Here is a 17,500-nt window from a genome sequence, read left to right as displayed (position 1 = left end):
CTCAGCGTGAGGACAATTTAATGTGGTTTCTGAATCTTTGCTTCAGAACTGAGGGCCTCTTCTACCAGCCCTTCGATCCCAGAGTACAGCAGCCAAGATGGCGCGCTTCCTGGCTGCCTTGGTTCTCTGTAGTGGCGCCCTCTACGTCACTGCTCAAGGTAGGTCACGTGGGTAAAAGGACGTAACCTTGTTGCCACTTCTTGTTAATGACTGAAAATGCTTTGTCGACGGTTATGTGGGGTTGTTTTTTTGCATCGTTTTGGTTCAGTATATTGCTTTCGTCGACGATTTGCAAAATACCCTCACAGGGATCTTAAGTGCCGTTCACATGGCAGACTTCAACCAACTTTCCCCCGACTTTCGTTGGTTTGAAATCGCTCCTGCTATGTCAACGGGCCAAACGAGTAAGCAAGACAGCAAATGAGTTAGGCGGAAGGTGGGGGGATCAGTGGGTAAACTTGTTAAATCTGTTGAATGTTTGCATTGTCGTCATCAAGATCTTACTCTTTTTCTGATTACTGTCATGTCTTCTTTAGTTAAGCTCGGTCTGTCTACCGCCCTGATATGGCCCTTCGTGGTCGGCTGGGCGTTAAGCAAACAAACAAACAAACAAATTGGTCTGTTTGTCTGTTTGTTTATACTTTTTTTTTAATGTAACCTTTTTCAATAAAAAAAAATTCAAGTCCTCTTTACTCACAAAAGTGTCTCGATGTGCAGACCAGGCGGGGTTATGCCCCCTGACCGCCCCCTCCTCCTCCTCCTCCGGCTCCAAGTCGTGTAGCGCTGACAGCGGGTGTCCGAGTAACCAGAAGTGCTGCACCTACAACAGCAACATGCGCTGCATCGACCCCGGTGTGTACATGTAGAATATATATATGTTGCTTTTTGACTCACCTTTGTATAAACGTGGGTCCATGTTATGGCAAACGTCTGTCCGCCCGTGTGTGTGTTTCTAGAATGTTGCTTTTTGACTCACCTTTGTATAAACGTGGGTCCATGTTATGGCAAACGTCTGTCCGCCCGTGTGTGTGTATGTGTTTATGCTAATAATGGTCGTGTTGATGGATGTCGCTGTTCTTGTTGCTGTTGTGGTGGTGGATGTTATCATTGCCATCCTCGTTATCACGTCGTCTACGTTGTTTGTGGAGATAGTGCTGATGGTTGTTGTCGGTGGTGGTGGTGGTGTCGTCATCGTCGTCGTTGTTGTTGAGGTTGTCGTCGTCGTTTTGGGTGTGTTCATTGTTGTTGCTGTCGGCGGTGTTGGTGTCGTCGTCATCGTCGTCGTTGTCGTCGTTCTTGGTGTTGTTGTCGTCGTTGTCGTTGTCGTCGTTGTTGTTGTTTTTGTTGTTCTTGTTCTTGTTCTTGTTCTTGTTGTTGCTTATCGAGTTTGGTTCTTCCAAGTTCTATAGTTTTAAATACGTTGTTGCAACGTCATAATACGCCTGAAAACAACGGAGGCATTGTTCAATATTGTTATCCATCTGCAGGCAAACAATCAGGGGCTTGAGCCACTTATTTATGAATGCAGCCTTATCAAAAAAACTTCAAGTGCCATTTTCTAAAATACAGGCTTTTTTAGATTAACAGTTGTTGCTCTGACGTGACGATATACTAAAATGACCGACATCCCAGTGTTGTTGTTGTTGCGTGACGATATACTAAAATGACCGACATCCCAGTGTTGTTGTTGTTGCGTGACGATATACTAAAATGACCGACATCCCAGTGTTGTTGTTGTTGCGTGACGATATACTAAAATGACCGACATCCCAGTGTTGTTGTTGTTGCGTGACGATATACTAAAATGACCGACATCCCAGTGTTGTTGTTGTTGCGTGACGATATACTAAATAGACCGACATCCCAGTGTTGTTGTTGTTGCGTGACGATATACTAAAATGACCGACATCCCAGTGTTGTTGTTGTTGCGTGACGATATACTAAAATGACCGACATCCCAGTGTTGTTGTTGTTGCGTGACGATATACTAAAATGACCGACATCCCAGTGTTGTTGTTGTTGCGTGACGATATACTAAAATGACCGACATCCCAGTGTTGTTGTTGTTGCGTGACGATATACTAAAATGACCGACATCCCAGTGTTGTTGTTGTTGTTGCGTGACGATATACTAAAATGACCGACATCCCAGTGTTGTTGTTGTTGCGTGACGATATACTAAAATGACCGACATCCCAGTGTTGTTGTTGTTGCGTGTGCTGTGCGATTGCTTTGTTCTACATGGTGTCAATGACACGCCATGATGCTTCCTCTGCCAGTCATACCAAACTACCAGGCCACTTTCTACATCGCCGGCTTGCCTCAAGAGACCAACGAGAATTCTCTAATCAAAAGCTACGTAAGTCATCCTTTGTCTTTTTTTCTATTTTTTGTCTCCGTAGCAGTATGCTCCTTCTCGTTTAAACAGTTCGTCTCTGTAGCGGTATGCTCCTTATCGTTTAAACAGTTCGTCTCTGTAGCGGTACGCTCCTTATCGTTTAAACAGTTCGTCTCTGTAGCGGTACGCTCCTTATCGTTTAAACAGTTCGTCTCTGTAGCGGTATGCTCCTTCTCGTTTAAACAGTTCGTCTCTGTAGCGGTATGCTCCTTCTCGTTTAAACAGTTCGTCTCTGTAGCGGTATGCTCCTTCTCGTTTAAACAGTTCGTCTCTGTAGCGGTATGCTCCTTCTCGTTTAAACAGTTCGTCTCACTATTGCTGATCTGGCCAGGCTATAAAAAGATTTAAAAAAATAAAAACAACGAAGTAATCTGACAAAAAAGACCCCTCTCGCTGGAAAAAGAAAGTCAATTCAGTGCTCAGGCGAAGAGAAACGCTTACATTTCAATACGTTTTTGTGAAAATTCAAATGCTTGAATTTATCGAAAAAAATTAAATGAGTGTATCTGTTGATGTTTCAATGCTTGAATTTAAAGGAGAAGAAGGAGATGTGAGTGTATGTGTTGATGTTTCAATGCTTGAATTTAAAGGAGAGGAAGGAGATGTGAGTGTATGTGTTGATGTTTCAATGCTTGAATTTAAAGGAGAGGAAGGAGATGTGAGTGTATGTGTTGATGTTTCAATGCTTGAATTTAAAGGAGAGGAGGGAGATGTGAGTGTATGTGTTGATTTTTCAATGCTTGAATTTAAAGGAGAGGAAGGAGATGTGAGTGTATGTGTTGATGTTTCAATGCTTGAATTTAAAGAAGAAGAAGATGTGAGTGTATCTGTTGATTTTTCAATGCTTGAATTTAAAGGAGAGGAAGGAGATGTGAGTGTATGTGTTGATGTTTCAATGCTTGAATTTAAAGGAGAGGAAGGAGATGTGAGTGTATGTGTTGATGTTTCAATGCTTGAATTTAAAGAAGAAGGAGATGTGAGTGTATGTGTTGATTTTTCAATGCTTGAATTTAAAGGAGAGGAAGGAGATGTGAGTGTATGTGTTGATGTTTCAATGCTTGAATTTAAAGGAGAGGAAGGAGATGTGAGTGTATGTGTTGATGTTTCAATGCTTGAATTTAAAGAAGAAGGAGATGTGAGTGTATGTGTTGATGATTCAATGTCGCGTACGTTGCAGGTGGAGACGACGTTCGCCAACACTGGAACCATCGCTGACATGGAGGTGGAAAGACTGTGAGTCACACACTGCTTACCTAGAGATTTGTTTTTTTCCAGCAATGTTAATAATAATGTCTTGAAATTAAAAAAGATTAAATTTAACCCCCAAAAATTGAAATTAAAGATTCAAAAGCTAAAATGAATATCACGTGATTATCGTATTCTCCGTTACCATGACAGCGGCACGTGCGTGAGGGTGTTCGTGAGCCTGCAGACCCAGAACGAGGCTTTGGTGGACATCAAGATGACGGCCCTGGAGAATGACCCGGTCAGCATCAACACCTTCACTGGTGGCCCGTTCTACGTCACCAGCCACAAGAACGAATCTCTGTGTCCTGATGGTAAGTCGCTATTGCTTGTGTGTGTGTGTGGGGGGGGGGGGGGTTACATGAGGATGAATGTTCTAGAATTGACCCGGTCAGCATCAGCACCTTCACTGGCAACCCCTTCCGTGTCACCAGCCGCAAGAACCAATCTCTTTGTTCTGATGGTAAGTCGTCTTTGTTTGTGTTCGAGTGGGTGAGGGGGGGAGGGAGGTTTAGTTGAGGTTAAATGTTCTAGAACTGACCCGGTCATCAACAAAAGTTTAAAGGCACAGTAAGCCTCCCGTAAACCATCACAGAGCTCCCCGAGCGTCTAAATACAGTACAAGCATACTTCCATTTGAACGCTCACCGAACGGGAACATCCTGGCTGCTTTCTGTCGAGCGTGAGACATTTTCAAAGAATTTATTTTCGTAGACTTGTTCCGTTAACAACAACGGCGCCTCGTTTTTGCGCTAGACCTAACTTTTAAAATCTAAATAATAAATTGACAGCTTGTTACACAAACATTCTTTAATCATAAAAGAATTCATTTTTCATCAAGACAAGATCAGAACAATTCGAAGTTGTGAAAGTTTAAAAAAAGAAAAGCCCGGAAGCAGGGTCACGCAAGGGTCGTAGCAGACGACGGCCGGTTTATCAGTGCAAATCGCCGTTCCTCTCAACAGTCAAAAGCCATCGCTAGAGTTCTTGTGAACCACAGCCGTTGTTTCGTGCATAAAAAAAACGTGCTATTGTAGATAAGCTCACGTCGAGTCGCATTCAAATGACTAACTATGACGACTGCATTGTGAAAAGGGAAAACTGGATCACACGGGTTCACGATGGCTCAGGGGTAAGATAAACCACGCAAAAATAAATTCTTTGAAAATTGTTCGCTCTTTACGGAGGGCACCTAGGATGTTCTCAATTGGTGAGTGTTTAAATGAAATGGTGTTTGTACTGTGTGTAAAAGCCTGACCGTATCTGTGATGGTTTACGGGAGGCTTACTCTGCCTTTAAGTGACGGCCCTTTCTACGTCACCAGCCGGAAAAAAAACAATCTCTGTGCCCTGATGGTAGGTCAGATTTTTGGTCAGGGGTAGGATGCTGTGGTGGAGGGTGCTGGTTGGGGGGGGGGGCTATGGCGGGAAGGGGGCCTGGGTTGGGGGGGGGGGGGGCGACCATGTCAACATGGACCGCTCTGTCCAACATGACTAGCCTCGGGAAGCGCTCCGTGGTTCCTGATGGTAAGAAGTTTGGTTGGAACAGCTGGGTGAGGAGGGGATGCTGTGGGAGGGGAGGGCGTGGCTGGGAGAGCAGAGGTTTTGTGAAGAGTAAGTGTGTGTGGGGGGGGGGGGGGTAAGAGATGGTGTGTGTATAAGGGGGGGGGGTGGTAAGAGAATGACCCTTTTCTACATCAACCACTTCAATGCGATATCACTAGCCATCAGAACGACTATGTCTGTCCAGGTGATAAGTCTGAGTTTTTTGGGGGGACTCTTGTTCGTTCTTTCGTTGGTTCCGTCTGTTGTTCACAAAGGAAGATAAACAAAAGTCGCCTTTCATTTGCAGCCATCGCCAACTTCAACGCGCGTCTCTACATCATGGGGGTGAATGGGTCCGCCACCACGTCACAGGCAAAGAGTGTGGTGAGTGCTACATCATCATCGTCATCATCGTAATCGTCATCATCATCGTCATCGTCATCATCATCGTCATCATCATCGTCATCATCATCAATATCGTCATCATCAACGTCGTCATCATCATCGTTTTCGTCGTCGTCATCGTCATCATCGACAATATTGTCGTCGTCGTCGTCCGCATAGTCGCTATCATCATCATCGTCGCCGTCGTCGTCGTGAACATCATCATCATCATCATCATCATCATCATCATCATCATCAACAACAACAAGAGCTACACAGGCCAAAAGGGCAACCACATACACAAAACAAAACTAACTTTCTTTTGATGAACATTTACTGACAGACTCTCTCTCTCTCTCTCTCTCTCTCTCTCTCTCTCTCTCTCTCTCTCTCTCTCTCTCTCTCTCTCTCTCTCTCTCTCTCTCTCTCTCTCTCTCTCTCTCTCTCTCTCTCTCTCTCTCTGCTGTGTCTGTTCATCTACTGAGCCAATTGATAATCCTGATGAGTGATGATGACATGTGTACAGCTGGACACGGCGATCGGAGACGTGGGCAAAGGATGGGAGTTTGGCGCTCAGGAAGCGTAAGTTTCAGCAAACATATTTTCCCGCGCGCGCGCGTGTGTGTGTGTGTGTGTGTGTGTGTGTGTGTGTGTGTGTGTGTGTGTGTGTGTGTGTGTGTCCGTCTGTCTGTCTGTCTGTCTGTCTGTCAGTCTGTCTGTCTGGCTGTCTGTCTGGCTGTCTGTCTGTCTGTCTATGTCTGCGTATCTGTGTTTGTATCCCTGTAAAGGAAATTTTTAATTCAAAAGGTGATCCTGATAGTTAAATGAACGGCCTTAACTGGCATAGAAAGTTTTAATGAAATGACACTGGAATTAATGCTTTAATTTGGGTTTGTTGCAATCATTTTTGGCCACGTTTATAAACCTTTCGCTGTTGTCTCCCAGCGGCGAGTGTTTGGAGATCTTCCTGGAGGCTGTGCTGACGCCAGAAGAGGAAGTGACGGTGATGGACGTGCTGGATGACCTTGAGGAGAATGGCATCACCTTAGTGGCCAAGACGCCGCCTTTCAAGGTCACCTCCAGTAACGAGGAGGCGGCGTCGTGTTACGCGTCCTTCTTCAAGAACGGTGAGAGGGTGTGCGACAGAGATGTATTATTAAAGCCATATGTACTCGATGACTATACACGCTAATTGCTTTACCAACAGCTGGAGACATGCTAAATTAAGTTCCCTGCAAAATATTGTGGTCTAGGAGCCCTTAAATGTTGAGATATTTGAATTTTTATTTTGATCTAGATGGTCCTATTTATAGATTTGGCAACACATGTAACGTTGATGCAAGGGAGCTAACACCGCGGCTTTGTTGACATCCTCACTTTTTCAGAGGCTAGAACAAGCTGTAATGCATGTATTATGGTCCGCGCATGGTGACATATCGTCATTATATGGTCTTATGGTGCGTTTGACATCGATTGTGGGCAAACTACACTTTGTAAACACGGGAGTGCGTTAGTATGCCTTTAAATAACAAAAGTTAGAGACAAGCTCTTGATCGATCATTGGTTTATGCTATGTAAAAGATCATTGGTGTATGCTATGTAAAAGATCATTGGTTTATGCTATGTAAAAGATCAGTGGTGTATGCTATGTAAAAGATCAGTGGTGTATGCTATGTAAAAGATCAGGGCTTCCCAAACCGTGCGTCCCTGCGTCCTTTACAAACTAAAAGCCGAAAACACATACCAGAAACTCGTGGAGGAGGCCGTAGACGCACTAAAACTGAAAACAGCATGTCCCGGAACGAACTAAATATCCGTTACCGTGACTACCATCAGTTTTCACAAACGGTCTGTATCGATGCAAGTTTAAGGAGTTAATCTCAACCCTTTAACCATAATGTTTTTTAAAAAGGGCTCAGAATTTTAAAAAGTCGGTATTACTTTGTCATAAGCGCTCAAGGGGGTATGTGTCGGTGAGGTATGTGTCAGTGAGGTATGTGTCGGTGAGGTATGTGTCGGTGAGGTATGTGTCGGTGAGGTATGTGTCGGTGAGGTATGTGTCGGTGAGGTATGTGTCGGTGAGGTATGTGCCGGTGAGGTATGTGTCGGTAAGGTATGTGTCGGTGAGGTATGTGTCGGTCAGGTATGTGTCGGTCAGGTATGTGTCGGTCAGGTATGTGTCGGTCAGGTATGTGTCGGTCAGGTATGTGTCGGTGAGGTATGTGTCGGTGAGGTATGTGTCGGTCAGGTATGTGTCGGTCAGGTATGTGTCGGTGAGGTATGTGTCGGTGAGGTATGTGTCGGAGAGGTATGTGTCGGTGAGGTATGTGTCGGTGAGGTATGTGTCGGTGAGGTATGTGTCGGTGAGGTATGTGTCGGTGAGGTATGTGTCGGTGAGGTATGTGTCGGTGAAGTATGTGTCGGTGAGGTATGTGTCGGTGAGGTATGTGTCGGTGAGGTTTGTGTTGGTGAGGTATGTGTCGCTGAGGTTTGTGTTGGTGAGGTATGTGTCGGTCAGGTATGTGTCGGTCAGGTATGTGTTGGTGAGGTGTGTGTCGGTGAGGTATGTGTCGGTGAGTTATGTGACGGTGAGGTATGTGTCGGTGAGGTATGTGTCGGTGAGGTATGTGTCGGTGAGGTATGTGTCGGTGAGGTATGTGTCGGTGAGGTATGTGTCGGTGAGGTATGTGTCGGTGAGGTATGTGCCGGTGAGGTGTGTGCCGGTGAGGTATGTGCCGGTGAGGTGTGTGCCGGTGAGGTATGTGCCTTCAAAAAGCAAGGACATGAACCTCGTTGTCTTTTGACCCTCTAAAGTTCCACTGGCCCCCTGAAAATTAAAGTTGGGGATCGAGGGAGCCTCTAGGTTGAGAGTCCGTGGGGAGCATTGATGATAAAGACACAGATGTGTTGTGGTGTACGCTGTGGTGTACGTTGTGGTGTACGTTGTGGTGTACGCTGTGGTGTATGTTGTGGTGTACGCTGTGGTGTATGTTGTGGTGTACGTTGTGGTGTACGCTGTGGTGTATGTTGTGGTGTACGTTGTGGTGTATGTTGTGGTGTACGCTGTGGTGTACGTTGTGGTGTACGCTGTGGTGTATGTTGTGGTGTGCGCGACACTGGACACAGGCACGATACAATAAATACGTAGACCTCAAACAATTCCACCTACTCCATCATCGTGTAGACGGAGACAATGACTTAAAGGGACAAAGCGTATAGCACTACTACCATGTCACTTCTACTGCAATGACTGTGTCATACTATGTGTTTGTCTGTCTCTTCAGACTGTGCCGCGGGCAAGAGGTTCTGTCCCTACAGGAAACACTGCATCCTAGAGACGGCGTTCTGTGACGGCATTGACGACTGCGGGGACTCTTCGGATGAACTCAACTGCAGTGAGTTATTTGTCTGTCTGTCTATCTGGCTGGCTGTCTGTCTATCTGGCTGGCTGGCTGGCTGATTGGCTGTATGTCTGTCTATCTGGCTGGCTGGCTGGCTGTATGTCTGTCTACCTGGCTGGTTGGATGGCTGGCTGGCTGTCTGTCTATCTGGCTGTCTGTCTGTCTATCTGGCTGGCTGGCTGGCTGTCCGTCTGTCTGTCTGTCTGTTTCTCTCTCTGTCTCTCTCTGTCGGTCTATCTAGCTGGCTGTCTGTCTATCTGGCTGGCTGGCTGGCTGGCTGGCTGTCCGTCTGTTTGTCTGTCTGTTTCTCTCTCTGTCTCTCTCTGTCGGTCTATCTGGCAGGCTGGCTGGCTGGCTGGCTGGCTGGCTGGCTGGCTGGCTGGCTGTCCGTCTGTCTGTCTGTCTGTTTCTCTCTCTGTCTCTCTCTGTCGGTCTATCTGGCTGGCTGTCTGTCTGAGCTGTCTGAGCTGTCTGGCTGTCTTTCTGTCTGTTTGGCTGGATGTCTGTCTGTCTGTCTGTCATTTCTTGGCCAAGTCTTCCATTCCTCAGTTATGAAACACATCTATCCAATGTTATGATGGTTTGGTTCTCACATTTTGGATGCAGTGAACTTGATCTTCTTACTTTTGTGAGGGGAGAGAGGGGAGAGAGGGGAGAGGGGCGGGAGTTAAGAGTGCTTTACGTTATTTGATGGTGTGTGCGATGTGGTGAGGGTGGAGGGGGGGGGTAATATTCAAGGGACGCTTGTGTGCAGTGTGACCAACACTAAGTCTAACACAAAACACTCGAGTGATTACTGACCCCCAGTGTGACCAGGGCCGAGGTGCAGGACAAAGTTAGCACCCAAACGAGACGGAGAGCCACCCGCAGTCTTGGATTGGTTGAAACTGAGTTGTGTTGTGATTTCAACGAATCAAAACCCGCGGTTTGTTCTCTCCCGTTTGGGTTGCACCCTTTTTGGGTTCGTGCCCCTCAACCCTGCACTTAACACAGCAATTGCTTTCTTATTCTGAACGATACCTTCCTCTTTGTGTCGCCATCTTGTCGACCACCGCACATCTCCCCATTATTTTACGTAGGATAAAAACACCCTTTCACTATATCACATGCCAAGAGTCAACATTGTGTGTGGCGCACGTTATATGTCAAAGCAGCACCGCCCTGATATGGCCCTTCGTGGTCGGCTGGGTGTTAAGCAAACAAACAAACAAACAAAAGCTACAAGCAGTGTATACAAGGAACTTTGTTCTTGTTGCTCAATTACTTTTTCAAATTGACATCAGCGTAAGTTACAAAAAACATTCAGCCATGACAAAAACAAAAAAAACTCACGATGCCCAGAAAGCAGCCACGCTGTAAGTTTCGGTATGGGTCCAAGTGGTAGAATGCGCTCAGCCCACGTGAAGGCCAGAGCCGGTCTGTGATGGTGATGACAGGAGAGTTTCACCATAAGGACACTGTCTCCAACACGTGAAGGCCGGGGCCGGTCTGTGATGGTGATGACAGGAGAGTTTCACCATAAGGACACTGTCTCCAACACGTGAAGGCCGGGGTCGGTCTGTGATGGTGATGACAGGAGAGTTTCACCATAAGGACACTGTCTCCAACACGTGAAGGCCGTGGCCGGTCTGTGATGGTGATGACACGAGAGTTTCACCATAAGGACACTGTCTCCAACACGTGAAGGCCAGGGTCGATCTGTGATGGTGATGACAGGAGAGTTTCACCATAAGGACACTGTCTCCAACACGTGAAGGCCGGGGGCGGTCTGTGATGGTGATGACAGGAGAGTTTCACCATAAGGACACTGTCTCCCACACGTGAAGGCCAGGGCCGGTCTGTGATGGTGATGACAGGAGAGTTTCACCATAAGGACATTGTCTCCAACACGTGAAGGCCAGAGCCGGTCTGTGATGGTGATGACAGGAGAGTTTCACCATAAGGACATTGTCTCCAACACGTGAAGGCTAGGGCCGGTCTGTGATGGTGATGACAGGAGAGTTTCACCATAAGGACACTGTCTCCAACACGTGAAGGCCAAAGCCGGTCTGTGATGGTGATGACAGGAGAGTTTCACCATAAGGACACTGTCTCCAACACGTGAAGGCCAGAGCCGGTCTGTGATGGTGATGACACGAGAGTTTCACCATAAGGACACTGTCTCCAACACGTGAAGGCCAGGGCCGGTCTGTGATGGTGATGACAGGAGAGTTTCACCATAAGGACATTGTCTCCAACACGTGAAGGCCAGAGCCAGTAGCTCAGTTGGTAGAGCACTGGACTTGTGATCGGAAGGTCGCAGGTTCGAACTGGGGCCGGGACGGACACGGGTCAACTTTTCAGATTTGTTGTTCATAACGTCCGTAAATGTACTCCATTTTCGGTCTCCCGGCAGTTAAGGGGTTGTTAAGTAGAGGTTACATGCCGAGTCTCAGTGATTATTAAAAATAATGGTCGAAGTTAGCGGATCATGAAAAATGCGAGCTTTAGCGAGCTTTTTCATGACCGCGAACTGAGACCATTATTTTTTATAATCACTGAGACGAGGTGTGTAACCTCTTTATTCCTCCTTTCTTCAGTTATTCAAAGAAAAGAGGAGGTTTTTTGCGAAAGTTTGATCGAATCCTATTCACTCAACCAGTCAACCTGCGCAGGCGATCGATTAATGCGCGGTTGTATAGTTCCGTGCAAATCATTCCATTCTGTTAACACGTCTTGTCAGTTTTCCTATTTTGGACTAAAATCAAGTACACAGATATGCTGTTATTCTGCTGTGGCGGCAAAGGCAGATATTGTGTGTTCTGTATATGTTTTGGTATCGCTTAGGATAATGTTCTTTCGTCAAATGGGACTAGCAGACGAACTTTTGCACCCGTGTTCCAACGTTAAAAACTGTATGAAGTTCAGTTTTCTGGGGAAAATAGTGTATGAAACCGCTTTATGTTGTTTAAATTGATGAGATGTGTGCATTTGGTTGCGTGTGATCTGTTTATTAAATGAAATATTGTTGAAAACTGACTGTCGGATTGCAGTCTGTTGTCGAAGAAACTGAGTGAAAAGAAGGGGAACTACTCTTGTCGCTAGACAAAGTATGAGTTACTTGCCTTGCGGGAAATTGCTTGTGATGAACGTTTGAGCACGGCAGATCTAGATTCAGAAAACATGGATTTTACATGGAGATTCATGTGTTCAGGCCTGTAGTTGTTAATTTAAATGCGGTATGTTTGTATTGTTTGCTCCAGAGATGTATACTTCGTACATTAGAGCGTTCGGAACTTTTCAGTCGCAAAAAGTAGTACCGAATCAGAACAACTTCTCAACCCATTGCACTATCGAGGATTCAGGCTGTTGCTGGGTCGTTATTTGTTTGGTTGCTGGGTCATTATCGAAAAATAACTACCCCTACAAGTTTACAGAGGTAAAGAAGCAGAGGGGGGAATAAGACATAATTTTCTCAGATTAAGAAGGCCTTAAGAAGGGGGTTCCCCCGTAATACTAATGCTAATACTAACACTTGCTAATGCTAATACTTGCACTGACCCTCAACGCGGTGTGCACGTGCCGGGAGCAGAGTGTGGGGCAGGTCAAAGGGCGTGTGCTGACGGACAGCTGTGTGTGACGGAGGGCGCCCTCTGTGACGGCAAGCACGACTGCACCGACCACTCGGACGAACAGGACTGCTGTGAGTTGTCACACCAACTTCTCCATGTATGGCGTCTTACTAGCGCCAAAACCTGAGGTTACCAATACAGGGATGGCCAAATCTCAAAATGTTAACTCGCCAACCGGGCGAGTAACTTCAAGAAAGTTACTAGCCCGCCAGAAATGTCGCTGGCCCGGTACATACCACAGTTGCTGCATCTGCAGTGGTTATATGGCTTTGAAACTCGATATTACAACCCAAAGTGTTGCCTTTGACCAGAATTTTCACTAGACAGCCGGGCAAGTTGCCAGGCGGTTTCTACTAGCCCGGCGGAATTTGTACTCACCCCTGGTGATCAGGCGGACGGTTTGGCCATCCCTACCAATATCACGTGAACATTAGTAATTTACACGTGTTCTGTGTAATTCACAGCGATAATGTTAACTGACAGTGTTAATTGCTACTTTTCAGTTTTATCCTCGGCTTACTAGCGCCAAAACCATTATTAGACACGTCAACCTGATAATCACACTTTAACACTTCATGTGTAAGCATGATCACTTGATAATACCACTTTTCACGTGAAAATAATAATTTTCAGTTCTGGCTCACTTCCAAACGGATTACTTGAGCCAAAACAGAAAGTTAATCGTTATCTAGAGAAGAAAATTAGTAATGTTCACTGATAATTTTAATATATATATACACATGAACACAACATACAGCATTCACAAGGCTTATGTGACTAAGTTCTAACGTGTTTGTCTGTGACTAAGTTCTAACATGTGTGTCTGTGACTAAGTTCTAACGTGTTTGTCTGTGACTAAGTTCTAACATGTGTGTCTGTGACTAAGTTCTAACATGTGTGTCTGTGACTAAGTTCTAACATGTGTGTCTGTGACTAAGTTCTAACATGTGTGTCTGTGACTAAGTTCTAACATGTGTGTCTGTGACTAAGTTCTAACGTGTGTGTCTGTGACTAAGTTCTAACATGTGTGTCTGTGACTAAGTTCTAACGTGTTTGTCTGTGACTAAGTTCTAACATGTGTGTCTGTGACTAAGTTCTAACATGTGTGTCTGTGACTAAGTTCTAACATGTGTGTCTGTGACTAAGTTCTAACATGTGTGTCTGTGACTAAGTTCTAACATGTGTGTCTGTGACTAAGTTCTAACATGTGTGTCTGTGACTAAGTTCTAACATGTGTGTCTGTGACTAAGTTCTAACGTGTTTGTCTGTGACTAAGTTCTAACATGTGTGTCTGTGACTAAGTTCTAACATGTGTGTCTGTGACTAAGTTCTAACGTGTTTGTCTGTGACTAAGTTCTAACATGTGTCTGTGACTAAGTTATAACATGTGTGTCTGTGACTAAGTTCTAACGTGTGTGTCTGTGACTAAGTTCTAACGTGTGTGTCTGTGACTAAGTTCTAACGTGTGTGTCTGTGACTAAGTTCTAACATGTGTGTCTGTGACTAAGTTCTAACATGTGTGTATGTGACTAAGTTCTAACGTGTGTGTCTGTGACTAAGTTCTAACATGTGTGTCTGTGAATAAGTTCTAACATGTGTGTCTGTGACTAAGTTCTAACATGTGTGTCTGTGACTAAGTTCTAACGTGTTTGTCTGTGACTAAGTTCTAACATGTGTGTCTGTGACTAAGTTCTAACGTGTTTGTCTGTGACTAAGTTCTAACATGTGTGTCTGTGACTAAGTTCTAACGTGTTTGTCTGTGACTAAGTTCTAACATGTGTGTCTGTGACTAAGTTCTAACATGTGTGTCTGTGACTAAGTTCTAACGTGTGTGTCTGTGACTAAGTTCTAACATGTGTGTCTGTGACTAAGTTATAACATGTGTGTCTGTGACTAAGTTCTAACGTGTGTCTGTGACTAAGTTCTAACATGTGTGTCTGTGACTAAGTTCTAACGTGTGTGTCTGTGACTAAGTTCTAACGTGTGTGTCTGTGACTAAGTTCTAACATGTGTGTCTGTGACTAAGTTCTAACGTGTGTGTCTGTGACTAAGTTCTAACATGTGTGTCTGTGACTAAGTTCTAACATGTGTGTCTGTGACTAAGTTCTAACGTGTGTGTCTGTGACTAAGTTCTAACATGTGTGTCTGTGACTAAGTTCTAACATGTGTGTCTGTGACTAAGTTCTAACATGTGTGTCTGTGACTAAGTTCTAACGTGTGTGTCTGTGACTAAGTTCTAACGTGTGTGTCTGTGACTAAGTTCTAACATGTGTCTGTGACTAAGTTCTAACGTGTGTGTCTGTGACTAAGTTCTAACGTGTGTCTGTGACTAAGTTCTAACATGTGTCTGTGACTAAGTTCTAACGTGTGTGTCTGTGACTAAGTTCTAACATGTGTCTGTGACTAAGTTCTAACATGTGTGTCTGTGACTAAGTTCTAACGTGTGTGTCTGTGACTAAGTTCTAACATGTGTCTGTGACTAAGTTCTAACGTGTGTGTCTGTGACTAAGTTCTAACGTGTGTCTGTGACTAAGTTCTAACATGTGTCTGTGACTAAGTTCTAACGTGTGTGTCTGTGACTAAGTTCTAACATGTGTCTGTGACTAAGTTCTAACGTGTTTGTCTGTGACTAAGTTCTAACGTGTGTCTGTGACTAAGTTCTAACGTGTGTATGTGACTAAGTTCTAACGTGTTTGTCTGTGACTAAGTTCTAACGTGTGTGTCTGTGACTAAGTTCTAACATGTGTGTCTGTGACTAAGTTCTAACATGTGTGTCTGTGACTAAGTTCTAACGTGTGTGTCTGTGAATCTAACATGTGTGTCTGTGACTAAGTTATAACATGTGTGTCTGTGACTAAGTTATAACATGTGTGTCTGTGACTAAGTTCTAACATGTGTGTCTGTGACTAAGTTCTAACGTGTGTCTGTGACTAAGTTCTAACATGTGTGTCTGTGACTAAGTTCTAACATGTGTGTCTGTGACTAAGTTCTAACATGTGTGTCTGTGACTAAGTTCTAACATGTGTGTCTGTGACTAAGTTCTAACATGTGTGTCTGTGACTAAGTTCTAACGTGTGTCTGTGACTAAGTTCTAACATGTGTGTCTGTGAATAAGTTCTAACATGTGTGTCTGTGACTAAGTTCTAACATGTGTGTCTGTGACTAAGTTCTAACGTGTGTATCTGACTAAGTTCTAACATGTGTGTCTGTGAATAAGTTCTAACATGTGTGTCTGTGACTAAGTTCTAACATGTGTGTCTGTGACTAAGTTCTAACGTGTTTGTCTGTGACTAAGTTCTAACATGTGTGTCTGTGACTAAGTTCTAACGTGTTTGTCTGTGACTAAGTTCTAACATGTGTGTCTGTGACTAAGTTCTAACGTGTTTGTCTGTGACTAAGTTCTAACATGTGTGTCTGTGACTAAGTTCTAACATGTGTGTCTGTGACTAAGTTCTAACGTGTGTGTCTGTGACTAAGTTCTAACATGTGTGTCTGTGACTAAGTTATAACATGTGTGTCTGTGACTAAGTTCTAACGTGTGTCTGTGACTAAGTTCTAACATGTGTGTCTGTGACTAAGTTCTAACGTGTGTGTCTGTGACTAAGTTCTAACGTGTGTGTCTGTGACTAAGTTCTAACATGTGTGTCTGTGACTAAGTTCTAACGTGTGTGTCTGTGACTAAGTTCTAACATGTGTGTCTGTGACTAAGTTCTAACATGTGTGTCTGTGACTAAGTTCTAACGTGTGTGTCTGTGACTAAGTTCTAACATGTGTGTCTGTGACTAAGTTCTAACATGTGTGTCTGTGACTAAGTTCTAACATGTGTGTCTGTGACTAAGTTCTAACGTGTGTGTCTGTGACTAAGTTCTAACGTGTGTGTCTGTGACTAAGTTCTAACATGTGTCTGTGACTAAGTTCTAACGTGTGTGTCTGTGACTAAGTTCTAACGTGTGTCTGTGACTAAGTTCTAACATGTGTCTGTGACTAAGTTCTAACGTGTGTGTCTGTGACTAAGTTCTAACATGTGTCTGTGACTAAGTTCTAACATGTGTGTCTGTGACTAAGTTCTAACGTGTGTGTCTGTGACTAAGTTCTAACATGTGTCTGTGACTAAGTTCTAACGTGTGTGTCTGTGACTAAGTTCTAACGTGTGTCTGTGACTAAGTTCTAACATGTGTCTGTGACTAAGTTCTAACGTGTGTGTCTGTGACTAAGTTCTAACATGTGTCTGTGACTAAGTTCTAACGTGTGTGTCTGTGACTAAGTTCTAACGTGTGTCTGTGACTAAGTTCTAACGTGTGTATGTGACTAAGTTCTAACGTGTTTGTCTGTGACTAAGTTCTAACGTGTGTGTCTGTGACTAAGTTCTAACATGTGTGTCTGTGACTAAGTTCTAACATGTGTGTCTGTGACTAAGTTCTAACGTGTGTGTCTGTGAATCTAACATGTGTGTCTGTGACTAAGTTATAACATGTGTGTCTGTGACTAAGTTATAACATGTGTGTCTGTGACTAAGTTCTAACATGTGTGTCTGTGACTAAGTTCTAACGTGTGTCTGTGACTAAGTTCTAACATGTGTGTCTGTGACTAAGTTCTAACATGTGTGTCTGTGACTAAGTTCTAACATGTGTGTCTGTGACTAAGTTCTAACATGTGTGTCTGTGACTAAGTTCTAACATGTGTGTCTGTGACTAAGTTCTAACGTGTGTCTGTGACTAAGTTCTAACATGTGTGTCTGTGAATAAGTTCTAACATGTGTGTCTGTGAATAAGTTCTAACATGTGTGTCTGTGACTAAGTTCTAACGTGTGTATGTGACTAAGTTCTAACATGTGTGTCTGTGAATAAGTTCTAACATGTGTGTCTGTGACTAAGTTCTAACATGTGTGTCTGTGACTAAGTTCTAACATGTGTGTCT

General features: G+C 44.4%; 1 protein-coding gene across 1 annotated transcript in view; it reads left to right on the top strand.

The window, feature by feature from the left end:
• The window catches only part of LOC138948355 (uncharacterized), a 164,192-nt gene that overhangs the window by 40,061 nt on the left and 106,631 nt on the right, over nt 1–17,500 (top strand). Inside the window, exons 2-11 of the mRNA XM_070319884.1 lie at nt 47–158; nt 718–852; nt 2,280–2,359; nt 3,576–3,631; nt 3,797–3,957; nt 5,495–5,571; nt 6,098–6,153; nt 6,517–6,698; nt 8,856–8,966; nt 12,544–12,654. Coding sequence (XP_070175985.1) covers nt 98–158; nt 718–852; nt 2,280–2,359; nt 3,576–3,631; nt 3,797–3,957; nt 5,495–5,571; nt 6,098–6,153; nt 6,517–6,698; nt 8,856–8,966; nt 12,544–12,654 — 1,030 coding nt within the window. The 5' untranslated portion in view covers nt 47–97. The remainder of the gene's footprint in view (nt 1–46; nt 159–717; nt 853–2,279; nt 2,360–3,575; nt 3,632–3,796; nt 3,958–5,494; nt 5,572–6,097; nt 6,154–6,516; nt 6,699–8,855; nt 8,967–12,543; nt 12,655–17,500) is intronic.

Source organism: Littorina saxatilis, linkage group LG15 (genome assembly GCF_037325665.1).
Source record: "Littorina saxatilis isolate snail1 linkage group LG15, US_GU_Lsax_2.0, whole genome shotgun sequence".
Classification (NCBI taxonomy): domain Eukaryota; kingdom Metazoa; phylum Mollusca; class Gastropoda; order Littorinimorpha; family Littorinidae; genus Littorina; species Littorina saxatilis.
The sequence above is the reverse complement of the archived record's forward strand: the minus strand, read 5'-3'. Positions and strand labels throughout refer to the sequence as shown.